Source organism: Zosterops lateralis, assembly GCF_965231275.1.
Source record: "Zosterops lateralis genome assembly, chromosome: 4".
NCBI classification, from domain to species: domain Eukaryota; kingdom Metazoa; phylum Chordata; class Aves; order Passeriformes; family Zosteropidae; genus Zosterops; species Zosterops lateralis.
In genome coordinates, this window is record NC_139765.1 from 59416145 (window position 1) to 59438882 (window position 22738).

Here is a 22738-nt window from a genome sequence, read left to right on the forward strand (position 1 = left end):
GAAAAGAAACATCTCATGCCACAGTAAGGGCACAGCCACATGGCAAACCCTTGCAAGAAATGACATCCGGGAAAATTTAACTGCTTGTGAAGTAGATGCCATTTCACAAATTTAAAATATAAGCACAAAGCTGTCTCTGCATGACAACCAGCAAAAAGGTATCACAGAGACATTCTGGAAACAGAATGAGCTATTATTTCCTTCCTGGCAGCCATCATGGTTGAGAAAGGCTTGTTGACTCCCTGTGACCCCAGAATGTTTTTTAAAGATTGTTTAGTGGCTTTTCTGTGGTTATACAGAAATAGTTCACTTTCGGAACAATCAGTTTCAGCAGTGAGCACACACATCCAGTCTGGTTTCATCCAGTCATTGCCAGCTTCCCCTGCTTCTCTGAAAGGAGGAAGTGTTCATTAATAATTTGGCCATTTCTTCTGAAAGACAAACCTTTGGGGAATTTCAGAGATCAGCACTAAGTGGCAAGTGTCTGTCAGTCACCTTGGGGGCTGCCAGAGCTAACTTGTGCTGCCCGAGGCTTTCTAGCAAAAACCAGACCGATTTAGTCATTCCTGCCTACAGGCAGGCAGGCTTCATTCTGGTTGGAACTCTTTCAGGACAAAAATGCTTATAAATGTAAGAGATTCAAGTATTTTTTGTTAAAGACAGACTGGCATTGAACGTAGATAGACTAGCTCAGTAAGAATTGTAAGTGCACTCGCTGCACCTCAGTGCTCCTGGTCTTTTCCTGAACTGCAGCTGTTCTGCTGCTCCTGGTGTTTTTGGTGGAAGTTCTGGGTCATCCCTGCTCTGACATGTTTGAGAGCTTATGGATGGAGCACCAGACTGCAATCAAACTACTGACAGAACTGGAGCAATAGGATAGGAGAACTACTTGCTTTTCTTTCCAGATTTAAAAGCATTTAGTCTCTCTGATTGCAGCATTGACACTCAATAATAAAATTACTCAAATAACTGGTCTGAAAATTATGACGTCAAATGCAGCACTTTGGAATTTCATGCAGGTTTACCATAAAATAAATATCCACCTGATGTTTAATCTCATTTGTTTTTTCACCTGAATTTCATTTTCTTAATAATTATAATTTCCAAAGTTCTTTTGGTTTTAACAGAAATGTCAAACAGTTGCCTAATCACTGCAGAAATATCAGTTCTTCCAGGAGCTGCTTCTTTTGTATGCTGTATAAAGACAGATGACTCCAATGAATGCTGGTGGGAAGGGCTGAGTATAGAGCTCAATAATAATATCAATATTTTAATATTAACTGAAGAAATATTAACATAACAGCATGCAACAACTGCTGGCATGGCATAAGAAAGTCTATTCTCTAAAATACAGGCAAAGACCAACTCCAAAGGAACAAAAAGGAACCTTTTCCACTCCATTAGTCAAGGAACTACAAGACAGCTCAAGGTGACAATTTTAGATATCAGAAGTTGATTTAAACAAATTCCATCCAGACTTCCTACTTTTACTTAAACTTACAAGTAACCTTTATTGATGCTTGTGCTGTCCACCATGTGCCAGTGGTAGTGTCAGAGCAATGTCATCATGACAAAAGCATCCCTTAAGTTACAATTGTCAAAAGCATTTTCAAGACTGTGGTAATTAAGGACCAAAGAAATCAAGGTGGTTTTTGTAATTTAATATCAAGGTAACTCAGCACAAATATTCACTGGAAGTTCACCCTCCCAATGATTGTTCTATATTACAATCCTTTTTTTATTTTTTTTTTCCTGAATGCTTCCAAACACTTTAGAAAACAACAGACAGAAAAAAATGTATTGCTTTTAACTACCCCAAAGTTTTAGACCTACAGAGGTACAGTAAAAACTGTACTTTCATGTTGAAACCTGGTATGTGAAGTTAGCAAGGAATGGCAAGATTTTGTAGTTCAATTGAGAAAAAAAAAAGCAAATCCCACCCAAAACCCAAACTCAAACCACAGATGAGATGTGGTGACACAATTCCAACATAACCTGGGTCTGCTCTGTGGCTGCAGGCACACTGCTGAGGCTTTACAGATAGTTTATTGCTTATTCCAGACAGCAGACTCTGTGCCTTCCCAGCCAAACCAGGACTGTTCAGACACGATTTTCCATAGCGCTGTTCACACCTTAAAACCTCAGTTAACCACATATTTCAGTGGGAACTGAAGAGAGAATAAAGTATCAATCCTTTTGAAATTTTTAGTGAAACAAAAGGAAAGCGGGGGGGAACTTTCTAAATTTGCTCTTCTTGTTGAATCTGAAACAAAAAAACCACATAAGGACAAGGAGTTTAAAATAGAGATCAATATTACATGCATTAGCATGTAATAGCACTTCCCTGCTCTATTTAATTTCTAGTTACTGACATACATATAAAGTTTATATTTCAATAGTTCTAACAATAACATTTTGACCACCATAACCTTCCATCTAAGTACTGAACTGTGACATCCATTTTCTGTAAAAGCAATTTAGACACAAATACTACATTTTAACTACTGCCAGAAACTGTTTGCCATCACAACTGAAATCTAACCAGACAATACTTGAGATCTTGCATTCGTTGTTTCAAATAGATGATGGAACAATATTTTTTTAAACAGAGCTTTTCCCTGATTCCAGTAGGTGGCAACAGCTCTGCCCTAAAAAGCTCAGAGAAACCTGTTTCAGAAGGAGAATGAGGCACTGCATCCCCACCCACCCCTGCTGAACCAGGGAGGCTCTGAATTAAATCACCCAACAGAGTTCTCCAAAGAAGATTCCTCTGCTGTCAGCCCTAAAATTCACTGCAAATCATTAATGTTGTAACTGAAAATAGAGCCCTAAGGCTCTAAGAACACTTAAAACAAGATAATTATTTCATGCCTGATTTGTGAAAGCGAGCACTTAACATAGAGTGTTGCTCTGCTTTGATTTGTGCAGGCAGGTGGAATACCCATGCCTAATCTAACGAATTTTATAAACTATATAAATAGCAAGGGGTTACAGTATCTCTATTTTATGAAATTTATGAACTTTGAGTACCAAAGCTGTTGATTGTTATGCGCAACTCAGTAGTCTGGGATGTGACAGTCGAAGAACTCAGCAGGAATCAAAATAATCATCTATCTTTCATGGCCTCTGACATCTAAAAAGAGTTTAGATGTCTAACTAAAACACATCAATAGGTGTTTTTCAACAATAGTTATTTTTCCAAGAAAATATGCTAGACAGGAACACACCCCATCTGAATCACAGGTCTGAAGAACTCAATAATCATGCAGAACCTCAAACTCGTCCCTTTTATGTGACAGCTGTGGAAAGCTACAGGACAAAAGGAAGTCTGTGCATCCTGCAAAGAGAAGAAATGCCCAAAGTGCTGCTGTTGGGAAGTACGACCTGTCACCCCACAGACTGCCCCCTTCCTAGCCTGCACTGAGCCATGAGCTGAGTTAAAGTAAGGTCACAACTTTAAATCAAAGGAATCAATAATTCCAGTTCATTTTGTGCCAGTGAGGGATTGATGTTACTGCTTCCATTCTCACGGAAATGAACCACACAGGTAAACAGCATATCCAGTTATTTCTGTGACTTAAATTTATCAAACATATTGAGTTATTCAACAGTCCTACAGCATAAATGTATTGATTTATTTTCCCTCAAAAGTAAAAAAACTCTAAAAATTTCATTCTTTTAAGAAGGGAAGATATGAAAATTTTACTGTATCCAATGTTGTGATTATTGAATTATTATGGAATAAAGGTATATAAAATGTGGATTAGGGATGCTGTTATAGGTACAAGCTGCTGTATGGAGGTCTGGGTTTGGCGCTGTTGAATGGTGTTTATCAGTAAAATGGGTCTTTCAAAATATTTTCCACCCTCTGAACAGAGAAAAATTAATTTTAGTAAATCCATTTCACAGTAAAAGCCTAAAGGAATCTGCTGAGACAGTCTTCACAAATTATACTTATTTAAATTCAAACTTCAGAGTCAATAACCAAATAAATGTGAAAAAAACAACTACTGGAAATTCTCCACTCAGAAAAAAAATTCACAGGCTCCCAAATATGAGTCAGTTCCCCTCCCTCGGCTGCAAGGCAGAAGGGGAAATCCCCATGTCTCTCCAGCAGCAGCTCCCTGCATGCTCACACTGCTCTGCCCCTCTCAGTTCCCCTGGAGGAGCAGAGCAGGGCTGTGCTCTGCCCCTGCTGCAACACGGCCCCAGCAGTGAGGCACCGACATCTCCAATCTGTCCCTAAGAAGATGAGCAGCTGGAGAAACTAATTAGCAGCAGGCTCCTATGGGCAATAAAAGACCCTCTAACGTACATTTTATAAGGGAGAGAGAAAAGCTGCAGGAATTATCCTCATATTCTAAGCACACTGATGAAAGACTGACAATTCTCTCATGCACGCTGGCATTTTTTTTCTCCTTTGCTTTCCTATCTCCTTTCTCAGCTAGGAGCAAACATGCTTTTTAAATAGGGAACAAGAGTATTTTCCTTTCAGCTCTCCTTCAGCTGACCAAAGAATGACTGAAAAAACTGAAAGCTTGCTTCTTCAGCAGATGTTTATTTAAATTTTGAACACCATACCATCTTCTTCTTTGGACCACTTTCAAAATGAAGAGCACTGACTCAAACATTTTTCCATTTAAGTAACACAATTTTTCCAGACATCAGCATTTGATAGATAATGTTTTAGCTCAAAGGCCGCTTTTGTTTTTATATTCCAATTACCTTAACGCTACAAGCATCTGAAGTAGTTGTACCAAGTAACCCAAATTGCAGCTGGCATTCCCTACCAGAATGCCTTTTAACTAGTAACCTGGAGAAGGATCCAGAAGCATGTTTAGCAGCAAAGTGCAACAAAAAGGAATGGGTAGAGAACAAATGTACAGACAATGTTTCAAACTAACCAGTCCTGCCTTAAAATCCTATTTTGTGCGGGCTGTCTCCAACAAATAAATTCTGTCTTCAGCACAAAGACTAAACATCTCCCAGTCAGAACACACTCACCTCATAACAAGGCTTTTTAAACATCCAGAATTTGCCACTGGTTGAGTAGAAAAATTGTGTTATGGCTATTAATAGTAATTCCTAAGTAATTATCTGAAAGGAATGTAAATAGTTTCAGTTTAGATTATCATGTTGCTCTGCTCAGTATTTTAGACCTAAAATGCAGCTATAATAAACAAAGTACCTTATTTGTACAGGCATTAAATCAAAATATAATTATGTTATAACAATAACTTAAAAAAGTCTTCCCTCTTTAGCAAGTTAAACAGTAAAAAAAAAAAAAAAAAGACAAGACTATCTTCTATTAAAGTTATAATAAAATTCCACCCTCAATTAATTACACCCTTACAATATTTCAGTACATATATAGATTTCACCATCTTTATATATGCTTAAAAGGAGCTTATTATGGTTCTCAGCTCCACCATGAAATAATTTCCTTTAAAAATAATTTTAAAATGTCGTGTCTTAAAGACTTGAGCAGGAAGAGTGGCTGAAAGGATGTGAACATTAAAATTCCACTTATTTTACTACCTATTCCTGCACCACCAATAATACAGGCTCATCAAGGATTAAGGACACAGTATTCTACATTACTTTATCATTCCACTCTTCCTCTTTTCTCTTGCCAGTTAGCAGAAATGGCTTTCAGATATGCCTACGAGATTTTTTAAGTTCCTCTTCTACATCCCTCTTACAAATCACACTGGCATATGCAACCTTTGGACTGTGATTACGTGTCTGATAATCTCCTCCCAGGAAAGACCTCGTGCCTCAGAGTTTTGGCTGACAAAGACTGTAACCAGTTTCAGATCTTCTTCTAATTTCTGTTTTCACACATCTCACTAATACATACTGGATATTATTGTGCTGAAGTACATACTCCTAATCAAACAGGACAAATAAGATTGCTCCCTGCTACCCAGCTGCTCCAGGTTTTCATACTTACTAGCACTGGGGAAGATAATCAGAATATAATTCTGCACATATCTTGATTTTCTTTTCTAAACAATATTGAGGAAGAGAGGGGGTGTTTTATGTTCTAGTTCCTCGTGAAGTTATGCATATTTAACCAACATTTACCATATTGTCCATCAAGAGATTTCTCTAAGACTACTGGTCATAATCACAACTCTTCTGAGTGCTGCAAGCATACATGCAGATGTGAATATTCTCTTGATCCTGCGACTTTCCTGAATCATTTACTCCCTCTACTATTGTTTTTTACATGGTAAATATGAGAACCATAATCCTACGTATAATCTTCATCTATTGATCTGACAACTTGGTAAAGAGAAATACTGGTTTCTCTTCTAATTATTGCTGAGTTAAGCAGGAACTTTCAATTTCTAAAAGGTTTTCAATGCAAACCTTACAGAAAGGTTTTAAATAATCATTTCAGCAATAAGTTCTGATACCTGTCTTTCTGCATGACAAAATGACAGCATGTCCATGACCCATGGACAGCAGAGTGCCTAATTCCTGAAAGATTGCTCTGGGGCTAATCTTTCCATGGTAACGGCAAAGGTCCACAATGCTGTTTCCCATGACGTACTGAAAACAGATTCTAAGTCTTCAAATGTGTAAATACACACATACATTCTTTTTGCATTAGTAAAGCAGTCACAGGAACTTTTACAAATGTATCTGTCATGATGCAAAACAAGTGTAATGAACTTACACGTCTGTCCTTATCTACAGGGGGGAAGAGTCACACGGTATTTTTAGAAAAATCTAATGTTCTTACAAAGAAAAAATATTCTAATAATTTTAAGAGTCTCATCTGCTATGCATTAGACAACAGGCAGCGCTGCATGAATGTAAAGCTCCCCAGAATACTCTCGAGGATGTGACAGACACTGGCATGTCCCCTGTTGGACATAAACCAATCTGTTGTCTGAGAATCAAGTTAATGAACTCCCATGAATTTATTTTTTCTAAGCAGTGGAATCTAGTTAGCATCCAGGCTTGAATGCCAAGATCATTAGGCACCCTCCTGAAGCCGGGAAAGAGGGTTTGACTGCCTGCCTGACCCACCTCCTCTCACTGCACAGGCAACTTAAACCCACTTTCCCCCCAAACAGATTTCTAAGACACATTTGAACCCCTCAGCAAACTAGCAGATATGAGCAACACGCACACAGTGAAACACAACAGCATTACTGAGCATCTGTAAACATGCCATTAATTTTACATGGAAGGAAGATGCTCAGGAGATCACTGGCTAGAGGAAAACAGAGCTTCCCAAAGACAGAGCTCTTCTGCACTCTTGCCTTTACACTGAGTGCCCTTAGAGAGGGGAGTGCTTCTTTAGACTGAGAAAAGCAGTATTCTCCATGAAACATTAAACTCCCCTGGCAGGGAGATGTTCCTCTAACAAAGTTAATAAAAATGGTTGAAAAAAGCAAATCACTCAGCTCCTCTCTCTTTATAGATTTCTGTTCCTGATCGTTCTCCTTCGGGGACTGTGGAGACTTGCCAGCTAATTTTGTGGACAGGATGGCTTCTAGGCTTGTCTCTGATCTGATGATGATGTTATTATTTCTTCATAATTGTTTACTGTATAAAATCAACATCATTCTCTCCAGAGGAAGATTGCTCAGAGTTGCTCATGAGAGCATTTTAGCTCAGTTGTGGGCCTGCTGTCGTCTTGACAACATACTCATGTCAAGGTTAATGTCACATCAAGGCACTGTAAGTACCTCCTTCCCTTGCAGTTATTCTTTCAACTCTAAGGGTAGTAATGCAATTTAAAGTTTCTTTATTCTTGGCTGACCTTTAGGAGTATTGTAATTACACAGAGAAATTTAAAGAGAGAAATTTGTCTGAGTACTGTGGGAGTAATTGTAATTTTAGGGGAAAACCCTAAGTTTTGGTTTGTGTTCAGAAAGCACAGCACTGAAAGCAATCACATCTACATTTTGTCCTGGCTGAGAGGGACTCTGCCCATGACCTCTGTTGTGACACCTGAGTTTCATATTGGAACCTTCCCATTGTATCCCCATCTGTACATGTGAGATAATGCTTTTTATTAAGTTCATGGGGATTTCATAATTCAATGTTCATGAAGAACAGAACTGCAAGGCTTTCTGTACTACTGCTTAAGTGCAAAACTTCCCTAGATCTTGGAAAACAGAGTCCCAATGCAGAACCATGAGACTACACTGAAAGAAAAGATACAGCTCTTCTTCTTTTATTACGAAGTAAATAATTTAAGAACATTCTTGCTCACTGTCTTGGAGCCATCCTTTATGTATCCCTGGGCAGAGCTGGAGGCAGCAAGATCTGCATGTCAAGAGTTATTTTGTAAACTGGTTCAGAAATACCAAGGGCAGCAAAGCACCTGCCTGTGCTGGTACCCTGGGCAAGACACTCCTCTCTGTGTTGTTCTAATACCAGTCGTGCTTATGTAACTGATTAAATAATGAAAAATACATCTCTACTGCTTGTGGTACATGCCTGATCCCACAGGCACACCTGCTGCACATTGCCCATGCTGCTTAAGCGCTGACTTGGATTTGGTCAGATTTATTCTTGCACAGTCTCTCTCCCCCCAGGGCCACTGCCAGCCACTGAATTCCCAACATTCAACAGAACCCAAACGCTATATTCTTCTTGAAAAATATGTGGATGCTTTAATTGTCTCCCTGGGTTTCTATGACAACCACAGCAACATAAACAGCCTTGCTGGCAGCCACAGGAGACTGAAATCTCTGCTCTATTCCCTCCCCTTCCTAGAAGTTCTCAATGTAGAACATACCGTAACCAAACAAATGCAATTAACAATGGAGGTGGTATCTAGTACACCTGGCTGGCACTGGGGAAATGTCTTGGAAATAAAATATATTACAGTATTTTATGGTAACAGTCAAAGCCCGCTACATCAGCGTTATCAAAGTACCTTGGGACCAACAGTGAAAAACAGTACAAAACTATAAATACATAAACAGAAGTTTTCTATGTCAGTCTGCATGGCTGCAGAAAGCTTAAAAAAATATATGACAAGGCCTTCTCTGTAAGTGCTTCTGAGCACCTCTCACCTTGGTGGTAGGTTACACATCAGGAATGGATAAGCCCCTGAGTAAATGTCAGGACAGCTGTGGTTCAGATGGCTGCAGCTCCCAAATTTCCAGAAGGAAAATCATAAACAAGATGTGATCACAGCAGCAGTAAAATGCTCTGCATGGCACTATCAGCCTGAGTCCAGCAGCAGCTGTTTCTCTAATTCCTGCATCAGCATCATCAGAGCTGCTGCTTCTGCTAATGCTCAGACATCTGAGGTCCAACAAGTCCCAAACAAATAGCTCAGACCTTTCTTCTCTCCTGAGCAAAATTAATGACAAAATAGATTTTCCATGAGCCAAGCATAACCCTGGAGGTTTTAAGCAATTTAAATTCATTCATCTAATACCGGATGGCATGAAGCCACCAGGACACACAAGAGTTACAGAAGAGGCTGCTGATAATTATGGCTATCAGCTGTCCATAGTTCACAAAATCATCTTTCAAATTATTATACTACATTCTGATCACCATAATGCTGTGTATTTTTCAAGTAATTGCCCCTGTACATCTAGTTTGTGACAAAGTAACTGCGAAAGAACGGGCAATTTCCTTCACCAGTGCTGTTAGCTTTTCTCAGGCACTTGTTCTCCCAGTGCTGCCAGGGAGATACAGATGCCTCTGGCTGCTCTGAGACACAACTGGAGATGTAAGTACACTGTTTTCCCTGCAGCAATCTTCCCTTTGCAGGGAAATCCTATGGCTTTGTGGGAGTGATTTTGCTGTAAAGCAGACTCAGGATTTGCTCCCCCAACGGAGCTGGGGGGATGGTATGTGAATGTGAGCCCTTGGAAACAAAAATCTATAGGGATTGCCCTGGGCCAGCAAGCAGAAATACAGGTATCTGTGAGGAGGAGGAGCAGAAGGAAAAGGCAAAATGCTTCTCTCTTCCACGGGGCTTGGAAGGCACAGAAGGCACCACCTGACATTTCAAAGCTTGAAGGATCAGCTTTTTGAAAACTGCCTGATTACACAGACCAGGTGGAGGCAAGAGAGAAATTAATGAAATAAACACTAGAAATGGTAATGAATATTTAGAAAAAGAAATGTGGATATTCTACTGGCATTCCATCTTAAGGCAGGACTTTCATAACGGTGATTACCAATATAACATATGTAAAATTGTTTCATTTCGTCATGAAGGTTTTTAAGCAGGGTCCCCATGCTGTGGAATTTTTGTACATGGAAAGACTGCATTTTGTAACATGAAAAGGAAATATTTCTTCTTCTCTATCTAATTTACTCCAATAGGTTGTACAGCAAAGAGTCTGTGTGAGACTGAATCACAAATATGAAAAAAATTGCTTATGCCCACATTTACTACGCTAAGCAATAGCACTAGCTAATGAAATAATGTTTAATTTCATCTATCAACAATTCATAACAAGTTTTTGTTTGCATGTATGCTTTTCTGCATTCTAGTGTGATTCTGCTAATTACAGACAAGTTACTTAAAACTACAGTATCTAGGAAATGAATGTTGACTTGGAATATAAAGGGGCATCTGTTACCTTACAAATAGGAGCCCACATGCTGCAGATCACATTGAGGTATCAGGCAATATGCAAGGTATGTTCCCTAATGTGACACTGAAGCTAGTCACAGAACAAGCAGGTCAAATGATATTTTGTAGTTTTCACAGTTATTTATTAACTGTAATAGCTCCAAAATGATCACAGTGCTTTTAAATTAGGATTACAAAAAATATAAGCTTCTCTTTTTTGCACCTGGAAATAATTACTAAGCCTAATGGTACTGAAATCAAAATGAGGGCAATTTTAGACTAATTTTAAATTAATGATTCTACAATTAGGAGATATTTTCATACTTTTCATCCTCTGTCCAATATGACTCAGTGCCATTAAGACAGTCGGGTTTAAATTCTGAGAATTATGTATGAAAGTTAAAAAAAAAAAAAAAAAGAGGCCCAAACCACCACACAAACCTTTGCCTATTCCCTAAGTATGTTCATGGTGTGTGGGTGGCTGAGATAATTATGTCGAGGTGGCTTTATCAGAAATAATTACATAATTCCCTTGTGGCTCTGAACTATTCTAAACCTTAACCCAAGCCTTAATCATTACTGAAGTATTCATAAAGCCTCTACCAGACAATGCTCCAACTCACAAAGCCATTCCTTAGAAATAGTCAGTACTTCAGAAAACTTGAAAGTTGCTGCGACTTCACAGGAAACTTTTGTGCTGCTTAAGAAAGAGGTGTGATATATTTTGCAGTTGCACCTATGAATGCACATGTTTTTACACTCAAGTGCAACATAGGGCATGACATCCCTTTCAGGCACAGAACCACAGAAATCTGTGGCCAAACCCCATGCTTTTGACAATTTGAACTTTTCAGATTTTGCTAATTTTAGTTTATTCAGCTGAGCTAATTGTTTCTTTGGTAGGCCAACATTAAAAGTGTAGTTTAATGAATGCATTTTAAAAGAAAATTAATTCAGAGGGCTTTAAGTATATAACTGGGGAATATGCCACTTCAAATGAATGAAAAACATTAAGGAAAGGTAATTTTCCTCATTTCTAGTGTACTTTTGCCATGCTTCCTAAGTGACAGACTACACCAAAAGGGCTGCACACATCAGGGTCAAAGCTTTAATTTATTGTTAGGAAGTAATCACCTATTTTTTACAATGTCAAGTTATTTTCTTCTTCCCAAACATATTAAGAATTTAACACTATTTATAAAAGCCAAATTGTTCTCGATAGTATAAAATACACTCTCTGTAGAGCATAAGGCTAAAAAATCTTGACAAGTGACATACCTGCCCCAGGCTGCTTTCATTGTAGAGTCTTTATCAACAGGAATGCATGAAGACTCAACCACACTTGATTTATTCAATTTGTAGCAGAGACCACAGTCTGGATCTAACATACATCCATTGCAATAACTGAAAGAGAAAAAATAAATACTTAAGCAACACTTCATTCATTTGTGGATGTCAAAATCAACAGCATCTTCTAGTAAGTCTTGAAATGCACATAGTTAAGTTGTCAGTGTTGGAGACAAGACAAATAGATTCTCCAAAAAGTATCACAAATTGCTTTCACCCTCTTCTGTAACACAATTTGGTAGTCCATCTGCATCTATCCTGTGATACCCATCAAGTTGTAGAAGAATTCATTCATAGAATAAATTTTAATTGAAAAAAGGCAGATTGGAGTTGAAGAAAAAGAATCATCATAGAATGGTTTGAGATGGAAGAGACCTTAAAGATCATCTAGTCCCAACACCCACTGCCATGGGCTGGGACACCTTCCAGTAGATCAGATTGCTCAGAGCCTGATCTAACCTGGCCTTGAACAGTTTCAGAGATGGGTCATCCAAAAGTTCTCTAGGCAGCTGCTTCACTGCCTTATCACCTTCGCTATTAAAGGGTTCCTTCCTAAGATCTAATATAAACATTTATCTCAGTTTGAAGTCATTCCCTCATGTCCTATCATACATCATTCCTAATAAGCTAGAATTAGGAACATATAGATGTGAGTCAGCCAGAGATCATAATACCACATGAGCAAACTCAGCACCTGAATTTCCACTACATTTGATAGAAGGAGCCATTATGTCCATGGAGGCAATTCACATACAGGGCTCCAGTGCCCAAAAATATCCCATCTGCCTATTACCTGTCACTGCAGAGTGAGCAGTGCTCTTGCAGATTATTCCCATGCATCACACTTGCCAGCTCTGTCTCTGATTTCCTTGGGAGTCTCAATAAGCATGAGATGCTAACATTCAGGCAAAGTTTCCTCAATGCCATTCTGCTAGTTGTTCAAGTGACTAGACAGCAAAACTTTTCTCTAGATACCACTGGCTGCACTGACCACATCCCCACTGACTCTTACTGGCAGCCTAGACACCAAGGGCCCCACAGATATTTCACTGAGGAGTCAGTCTAAAATCTGTCTGTAAAAATCTGAGTGATGGGGATGCAGGTATGTGAGCTACAATGGCATTCCAAAACTCCCCACGAAGTGCAAGCTACCTGAAAGCTGCTGGCACAAAGCCTTGCAAACACCCACTCATTGCTCCTGTGATTAAACTACACAGGTATTTATCTTTCCTGGAAGCCATTTCAGATTTAGACACACATTTTCACCTGTAAAACCTCTGATATATCTAAGGGATAACTTTAGGTGGTAAAAATAGAAAAATTAGGAACTGTAAAACATAAGAGTAAGTCTGGAATTTGAAAATAAAATTCAACTTTGAAATTCAACAGCTGGAAACATATAAATAAGGTGACGAAAGTAGCTTTAACATACACTCCTGTAACAACAAAATCAAGGAGATCATATTTTCTGAGTATCTGTATCACAACAAGGACTTCATAAATTAAGGAATATACTGCTTAAATTGCTTTATCATTATGAGTAAAAGTAACTGTAAAACAAAGTCTCAAGAAACTAAAACAGTAAAGCAGATTATATGGATATAAAAAGTCTGAAAGTTTATGCTTAAAATCCAGTTATTCAAACACTTTTTATTCTAATGTTTCTAAAAGAATTATAAGGTCAACTCACATAGCAGATGGCAAAAAAGGGCTTGCACTGCATTAAGAAAATGTATTCATTTGGATTTTCCTGCTTCTCCCAAGTTTCAGAAAAGTGTTGTCTTTGCTATTGTGTTTTTTCTAAATTATTAATTTACTGCAGATTTTCTATGTTGTCTACATTTAGAATATAAATCTATTTTAAACACACATTCCTCTGCTTAAGTGATTGGTCAAATTCCAGTCTAAACAGTGTGGGGTTTTTTAATTAGGAAAGCTGCATTAAATCTGCTCTCAATTGAGATATAAATCGCAGAAAATATTTTTACATTGAAGATTAATCAAAACTTTCAGATAAAATTCAATCATTTTATCTAACTGCAGTAAACATTTCTTAAATATAAACGAGAAAGAGATAAATGAGAAAACTGAAATTCTGCAATTAGCAATTTTCAAAGGAAAGCACAATAGCACTATTACAGTAGTGAGACTGTTGCATTTTGTTACATTGCTATTATTACATCAATGGGCAGTAACCAAAAGAGTTTACAGGAACAGAAGACTGCAAGTGAATGAAACATTTTTTAGAAATCACAAACGTATTTAAGTATGTAATAATAATATATATATACACACACAACATTTTCTTATATTGAAAGAATTTCATGATTTCAAACAGGATTGTGACATATGATTTTCAAACTATAGAACATTTTCCACTGAAATGATGTTATCAAAGTGTCTGTAAGCAACATGAATTTCTAAAAAGACACAGTGATTAGTGTCATCTTTATGGTGTTGCCAGCAGAGGACAGGACAGGGACTGAACTGATGCCTTGGGAAGGCTGACCTGGAACAGAGACTAGACAGTGCTAAGAGAACTAAGTAGGTATTTATTAAAAGGCCTTAAACGAAACACCTTGGGCAGTACAAGAGCCTGGCCAGGGCTACACCCAAGGTGGACCCAAAATGGTCACAAAATGGACCACCAATCACAAGGTCTTACACTTTTATAAGTTTGGGTCCATTTGCATATTGGGGTTTAATTGTCCAATTACAGCTTCAGATAATGAAGTCCCATCCTTCTTGTTTTCTCTCTTCAGTCCACTGTTGTTTATGCTTTTGGGCCTGAAAACCTGTAACAACTGTCCTTGGTCTTCAGCAGGAAAAGGATTTGTTTTCTCTACCTACTCTGTGAAGAGAGCTTACTAGCACTTAATATGAGACTCAGAACTACACAACTAGGCAGCACAGAATCTGAAAAACATGACAGCTAAAACTTAAGGCATCAGGACAGCTCCTGATTTCTCTCAATTTCCTCACAAGAATCAATGCAGAGATGAACAGCAGAGCTGAATTTGCAGTGTCTGTTCCATCCTGCTGGGTAACTCCATGTAACCTCACGTAGTGCTGGGTATCAGTAACCAGTCGAGTGGGAAGCACAAGATATCTTATTTATTCCTCCCTCCCATCCAGAAAAAAAATTGAGATATTTGCAGTGTCTGTCTGCATGGCTGTTAGTTCAGCTGATCCTCTGGCTTTCTTGGATATTGTAGAATAATTTAGGTTGGGAAGGACCTTAAACACCATCAAATCCAACTGGTCTTGCTGTTGGCATTCAACATAATAAAAGCCGCTGGATTTCACGTCTTGCCAAATGTCAGAGGTTATACAGAGTTACTCATAACAAATTAAATAACTTAAAATTATTATTTTCCATGTCTTTCCTGAAGTTTGTCTTTCAAATTGAACAGTTAAATAAAAGCTCTTTATAAATCCTTTAGGTTTGGGCTAGGATTTCCTGTCATTACCTATATAGTGAGTTCATACAATCAGACTCTGACTTCAGATTTTAGAGACAAGACTAATTTATGCCAGAGGAAACACAGAAATCCAACACACAAGACCTAAAGCCATCTCAAATCTAACTCCCAGCAGACTAAGAATAGGCAGTTACTATTCAGAACATTTAGCATTCTTCTATGCCCTGTTTTATCACTGATATAAAATTTTATGTTGCCTTTGATGAGGTACATGGTCATTGCTTTTTCCAAGATGAAGACCAGTGTTTTCTCCTCCAAAACCCAGCAGATACATATTACAATTGTTTCATAACACAATGAAGAATTCTCTATCAGCTACTAAGTCTAATGATAACAGAAGATGCAGCATGAAATAAGCGAGGAAGATTTTTTTTCAAAGAAACAGTTAAAAAAACCCAATCAAAAACAGCATGTGAATGAGGCTGCTTACTCTAGAAAAAAAATATAGTAGGTTCAGTTTTACGCTCTTCTTCCCTCTAGCCCCATTATTATTTGCTAAACTATTTAAACAATGTGAAATTGAGCACATATTCTGACATATGTGTTCATAGTGATATAAATAGTACAGGATATAGAATACACTAGGAAAAGAAATGCGCAATTTAATACTTACTGACATGAAACTATCTCCTACAGAGCTTATTCCTGTCCTCAGAAGTACCTTGTCTGTCCTATCAATATATATATTGAAATATATGTCAGAAGATGGATCTTTAAAAACTGTTACTTTTTCAAATCCACACCAGAGATCAGTTATGGCCTTGAAAGCTCCATACAAGAATACTCTCAGATGTCTTGGTAGGAAAGGAAATTTGCATCCAATTATAAACAGGAGATATGCTTCCTCTAGTTATCATGAGACATTTATATTTGTGCTAAGTTTATGAGCTAGTGTCTTGACAATAAGTTCATCTGTGAAAAGCCAGTTCAAAATTCCCAGGAAGGATGGTTGTCTGTAAGACTAACAATTCAAGATTGAAATACCTGAGAGAGATTATTTGATTTTGATGAAACCAGGCAGCATTACAGCAGAAAGGTTTTATGATGAGCGTGTTTCACTCCCTGCCTGCCAGCTGGGCTCCTAGGCAACCCAACGAGAAGGCAAGTGTCTAGACTTCAGATGCTTCAGCCTATGAGGCAGAATAACAACCAGGACTCTCAGGCTCCAGAAGTCCAAAAATGCCCAGTGGCATCAGTGACATGAACTCAAAAGAACAAAGCAGCCCGGCTTCTCAGTTTATGGGGAACTGCCATGCAATGGGATTTCTGGGTTCCTACTTAAACAACCCATCATGTTTACTGAGGAGCTGACAGACTGTTAGCAGAGTAGATATCCCCAACTCTGTGATTCCTCACTGATTCTGCCAACACATCCAACACATGCCCCCTTCATCCAACCACACAGGAGTAACTGATACCTAGAAAGACTGACAGCACTAATTTGAGGTTCTTTCATAGCAATTTCTTCCCAGCCTGAGCAGCAGCAACTTTCAGAATGCTCTGCTCTGGATCAGCCTGCCTGATTAACTGTTCCTGAGGTTAGAGGTTGATCACAAAGGTGACAATGCCATCCTGTCTCACAGAGATCTTACACTACATGGATGAATTACTAATTGACTAGCTGTGTACATTTTTCTTGATACCAAAATTACTGTTTTCTTTCTTTCTAACAATGCAGTTTACTAGGCTCTAATGCAGTCTCTAAAAATATTGAATAAAATCTCTGACCTGCCAAAGCAACTCTCCAGGTGCTGATGAAAGGTTCATAACTGCTTTTCCCCCCGCTTAGATTACTCCATAGTTACGTTCGTTTCATCATTACATTTTGCAGTTTAAATTTGCAAAATGACCTTGTAAGTAATGACTCTCCTACAATTCTCAGCAGTCTTGTAACTTCAGCTGCAAGTTTTACCTTGCCACTTTTTGTTGTGATTTAGCACTAAAAGATCTTTGCCCAGTGCCTTTGCTCTGCAAATACCATTTCTCTTTTTCTCACATTATTTTGACTTTTTCAAGCCAAACCTCAATTCAAAACTTTCCATCAATTTTCATTTTTGCCACGTCTTAAAGAACTTTCAACTTTGCTTCCCATATTCTGTTATCCAATTACAAAATGTATCAGTATGTTCCTATTGTCCAGCTACAGAAAAGCAAACTGAACCTGATAATGTATTCTGGACTGCGTAGCTGTACAGAATGTAGCACCTGTTTCCATAATACTCTACTGCATGAGTAGCAGAACAGCCACTTGGAGTATCAAAACATCCCCAAATACAGATTTTTCTGTGGACAGACTCTTTCCACTTCTTTCAGATTCATCATTCACACTGAGTACATGCTGCAGAATCAGCCTGAGTATGTGAAGATGGCTTTTTATGGGAAAATCTGATAGATCTGCCACATGCAAGTTGTATCTGATGATCCTTATGGGTCTCCTCCAACCTGAGATAGATGCAAGATGTTTTGCTCATGTCCTGTCTTGTCCACAGAGCAAATTCCACTATTGTGAGCTTTTTTAACCTACTGCTCCTGCTCTTAAACCAGCACAATGATGCAAATATTCATATTCCTGAAGTTGGTTTTCCTTGCAGAACTGCAGGAACAATAAAAACTGTCTCAGGCAGGAAAGACTCAATGTAGGGACAGGAGGGTCTTGTAGTACCTACTGTGGATTAGCACATTCCACTCAGAGAATATAAGCTGCAAATCATTGCAGGCTGGAAGGAATGTCACTTTGACTGTGCTGCTTTCTCCTATTTCCAGCTTGCTGTTTGCCACACTTGGAAGCATGATCCTAAGCCAAGTGGATCTTTTATCCTACCCTCACATTACTCTTTGCTCTCAAGGTTGGCTATGTACACAGTCTCTGCCTGACTTAGCATGCAGTGTAGTTCCTTTCCATCTCCTTACAGAACAACAACAAACTGGGATCAAGCTTTCCTTGCTTCCATTCTTGTACTCTATCTACAAGACAATGTGTCTTCCTCCAGCCTCGACCAAGAGAAAATGGCCAAGTCAGCTGAGCTGAGTATCACTGGTCAGGCCAGGCCTGACTCATCAAGGGACATGGGCAACTGATGACTCCAAACAGCCAAGCTGTTGAGCTCAACAACAACAAAAAAATCAAGCCAAGGACTTTCAGATAAATACTGCAGTAGACTTATTAGCTCTGTTGACATGTTAGGGTATTGATACTTTCAGCCAGATATATAACTAAGAATCTTAGGGGGTTTTGACAAATGGTTTACTTCATTTTTATACACAAACCCATCTCAGTTAGGTACCAGGACCATGTTTAAAACTGCCTGATGCTTGTGCCTGAGGGCTGGTGCTGTTTGCAAAGGCTTCACTGCACCTCAGGCATGAAATCAAGCCTTTCTTTATACTTCTGATGGTTCCTGTGTTGCTTCCAGAAGTGAAGCACTATATTCAGGTTACAAATAACTGGACAAGAATATAGGGGACGCTTTAAGCAGTTAAAATGTGTGCTAACTGCAGATACTACTTCCAGCTGTTGTATCTGGGACACAGGAAATACAATAATTAACAAAGAATGAGAAAAATCCACTTGGACTTCAAGAGCACTTTCCTGCTATTATTATAAGAGACCAAGTAACAGAAGTTAATTTGCTGAGTTCTACCAACACTCTGTTAGGTAACACATGTATCTATTTAGTGGTGTCCTGTAGTAATGCACCCCACACCCCCAGAAGGTGTTTCTGATTAGGGAAAGAGTTTCAGTTTACCTTTAGACACTTTAGGAAGTTAAACTAGAAAGTCCTGTGTTTTTCTCATTGTAATTGGCTCAGCACCAGCAGAGGAGCATGGGTTGGGCTCTGAGAGTGTTGTTAATTTCACTGGGCCAAAAGCCAAACTGTACCTCCTAAAATATTCAATATTTAGGAAGGAGCCCAAAGGAAGTAAGAGGCTTTCTGGAGTGTTTTTAGCAAGGTATCAGAGGTTTCTTGGACACCTGTGTGTGGCTTTTCTTTAGTTTTCTGTAACATTTGCTATTTTGATACTTTACTTTATTAAACCTTTTGCTTTACAAAACATCTCTGAAGAGCAGTCTCACTAAGATTATTTTAAGCCAATCTGCAAGGGCTGGACTATCAGAGATTGATATGTTAACAGGTGGTTTATAAGACTCTGGCCACGTGTTAACCTGTATCAGTGTCCATAAGGAAAAGCTATTATTTATAATCACAGTACTTGGATGCTAATTGCAGTACTGTAATTTACCACACAGATACTCCAAGAGATCTAAATCACAGGTATGTTCAACCCTTTCTCATCTTCAAATCAGGCTCCTGCTCCATCTGTTCCACTGAGATGATTCTTTGGTGTCCTCTCTAGAGTTCCAGACCAGCTCTGAATCATTACCTTTCCTGATATGCCAGCCACACATATATATATATATATGTGTGTGTGTGTGTGTGTATATGTATTAGCTTTCTTTAAACATTCCATAAATATTCTTCACAAAGGCTCCCATTCCTCAACTATGCACCATAATTTATACAAACTCACATAAATTGTTTTCAGCCTCTTGGTGTTTGCTACTTCTGCTTTAGATGTGGTGAGAATGTGAAGGTTCAACTATTCTTCTCACCTATCACAGTCCTATGAGGATGTCTCTACAAACCTTGCCTAGTCCTGAGATCATCAGGGCTACCTCAGTACTGCTACAAGCACCTTGGCAGCAGACTGTGCTAAAATGCTGACATCACAGGAGAAGTGTCCTGATCTACTTGCCTAGAGGTATCAATTGTTTCTCATCTTTGATCATTTTTTTTTTCCTGAATTTATAGAGCCTCCAACTACAGAGCTTCTTGATTTATTCCTGGAACTGAGCAACACAGACAATAAAGACCAGAAACAATTGACTTATACATGCTTTTATTCTGGATATAATGGCTGTCTCTATAGCATAATTTGTTTTCAAAACTACTTTTCCAAAGAGACCCTACATGTAGATACTATATTCTCAGCTTCCAGGCAGATCAGATAGAAATCCTGTTCAAACTTGATTAAAATCATTCTTGTGTGACTAAAACCTGCAGACCATGTAAAGTATAACATCATCACTTTGGAAGATTTTAAAAACATCATTCCCTAAACATTGTTTTGGGTTTTGTTAAACAGCAAAGTCTTAGAAGTACTAGCAGAGATGTGAAGTGTTAATAGGTCACTAAATGAATAACCTCATTTCCTCACTAATGCAGAGTTTGAGTCAAAATATGCGGAAAACTTAGCAACAGTTACAGGAATTCCATTGCACTCAGACATAATAGTTCAGTTAAGTTACTTTTCAGATCTTTGTGTTTAAATTAATGAGAGGAGTTTTTTCTGATTCACTTAAAAATGCTTACTACATGGACTGACATATTCCTTCCTATCCTTTATAATTTCAAATTAAATTACAAGTTTTGATTGATAGGACCAACATGCCAGCACAGGGAAAATCATTACCAAGCAATACGTCACTATATTATTTACTTAATAAATTTCAAGACTATGTTGAGGTCATTTCACAATTCTGCTACATAAACTATTAGAATTTTGACTATACTTCATAAGAGCTGGCAAAAGCATCCCCAGACATGTTTATCTCTTTATATATTCATAATTTTCTGACCTCAATGGCCAAAACACATTATTATATCTATTATTGAAGTTCTCAGTTATCAGAAAGACCAGTAGCTCAGGCACTTTGACATTAGACAGAGAAAATGAGAATCACATTTTAACAAGTACGGGTTCCATGATACAGTGACATTATAAAAAACAGCAATGCCTAGTTTGCTGATAAATCAGATTGTCAATGAGTTCTTAATAAAATAAAGAACAATACCTAATACACCTACTTGTATTTAATACACCTCATTGTATTTAATAGCCTTAGCATCCTGAGGCTATTAAATACAATAAAAACAGCTTCAGTTACTAGGTTAGCTAAGCTTTTCAGGACTGATGACAATTACATGCTTCTGCTACATTCATAAAGAAAATATATATTTCTGTCCATTAGCTAACTTACTAAATGGCTACATGGGAGTAGTAAATATTGTTGCCTTCATCTTGGTGGTGTGTATTTGTACAATGAGCTAAGGACTATGAACCACATGAGGGTGACTAATTCAAAAATGAACAACAGAGTCCTTGTGTGCCCAGCACAGCTGGCACCGCCTGTACTATTTTAATCTGAAGACAATCTGTTCAGGAAGGATTCCGAGAAACTCTGTGTGCACAGGTATCATTTCCCTAAGATATGAGAGTTGACCTAAGCTTAACACAATATTTACCATTTTCATATTGTAACTGACAGGAAAAATACAGGCAGAACAGGTTTGCATTATGTCTTCTAGAGCAGACCAAGTTTCAAGAAGTGCAGAGATAGACACGAATGGAGACAAAATGAGCAAGAATACAGGGCAGCAGGACCACAGTTATTTTACAGAAATGGCTCAATGTCCCAAATAGTCACTTCATTGATTCTTTAAAGATTGGGAAAAGGTGGGAGAGTAGCTAATACACATGCCCCAACCTAAACCTCCTTCCAGAATCAGGCAAGTTCCCAGTAAAAATGGGAACATTTATAGTATTGGTAGTTGGAATAATAACAGGAATGGATAGTTCATCTTTTCACTTCTGAAGTCACAAATTTTGGAATGTGTCGTTTTGTATTCTTAAATTTACCTTTGATATTTCTGTGGCCTTGATGATAAGTACGATCACAGCTGCTGAGGAGATTAAGATCAAATAAAACAGGTGGTCACACTGCAAATATCTACACAACCTTATACAGCTGAGTGTGAAAATGAAATTTGATTAATGGATGATAAGAGAGGAGCATTTACCCTGCTTCTCCTCAGTGAGATACACACCCACTTTCAGCTGTAAGGAGGCAAAAAAAAAAGTGTTTGGAGTGCCCTGCTGAATTTGTGGTATTTCCATGATTCAATTTATTTTTTTTCACAGATTACTGAATTATTTTTTGGCTGCTCAAATATAATACTGTACATCTCTACACCAAATAAAAATCATTTATTTGATGTATTTTATGCACATAAAATCAATATCTTAGTGGTTTGTTTTCTGCAAACATGTACAGGTACCTTGTAACTCCATTTGCATGGCACAGCTCTTTGAGAACACAGTACTCAAGCCCTATATGCTTTTTTGAATTAGGACAATGACTGTGCTCTTTATTTGCTAGTCTTTCTATCTTCATGGTTATTCTAGCAGCAGGAATTAGTCTGTGCAGAGGAATATGGATCTGAAGGAACAACAAGTAAATAGATGTCTGTAGTAGTTCTAAGGGTTCTTTAATGGACAC

General features: G+C 38.1%; 1 protein-coding gene across 1 annotated transcript in view; it reads right to left on the reverse strand.

Moving 5' to 3' along the window:
• Positions 1-22738, reverse strand: part of SLC2A13 (solute carrier family 2 member 13) — a 147678-nt gene that overhangs the window by 13052 nt on the left and 111888 nt on the right. The window contains exon 7 of the mRNA XM_083859838.1: positions 11849-11974. Coding sequence (XP_083715964.1) covers positions 11849-11974 — 126 coding nt within the window. The remainder of the gene's footprint in view (positions 1-11848; positions 11975-22738) is intronic.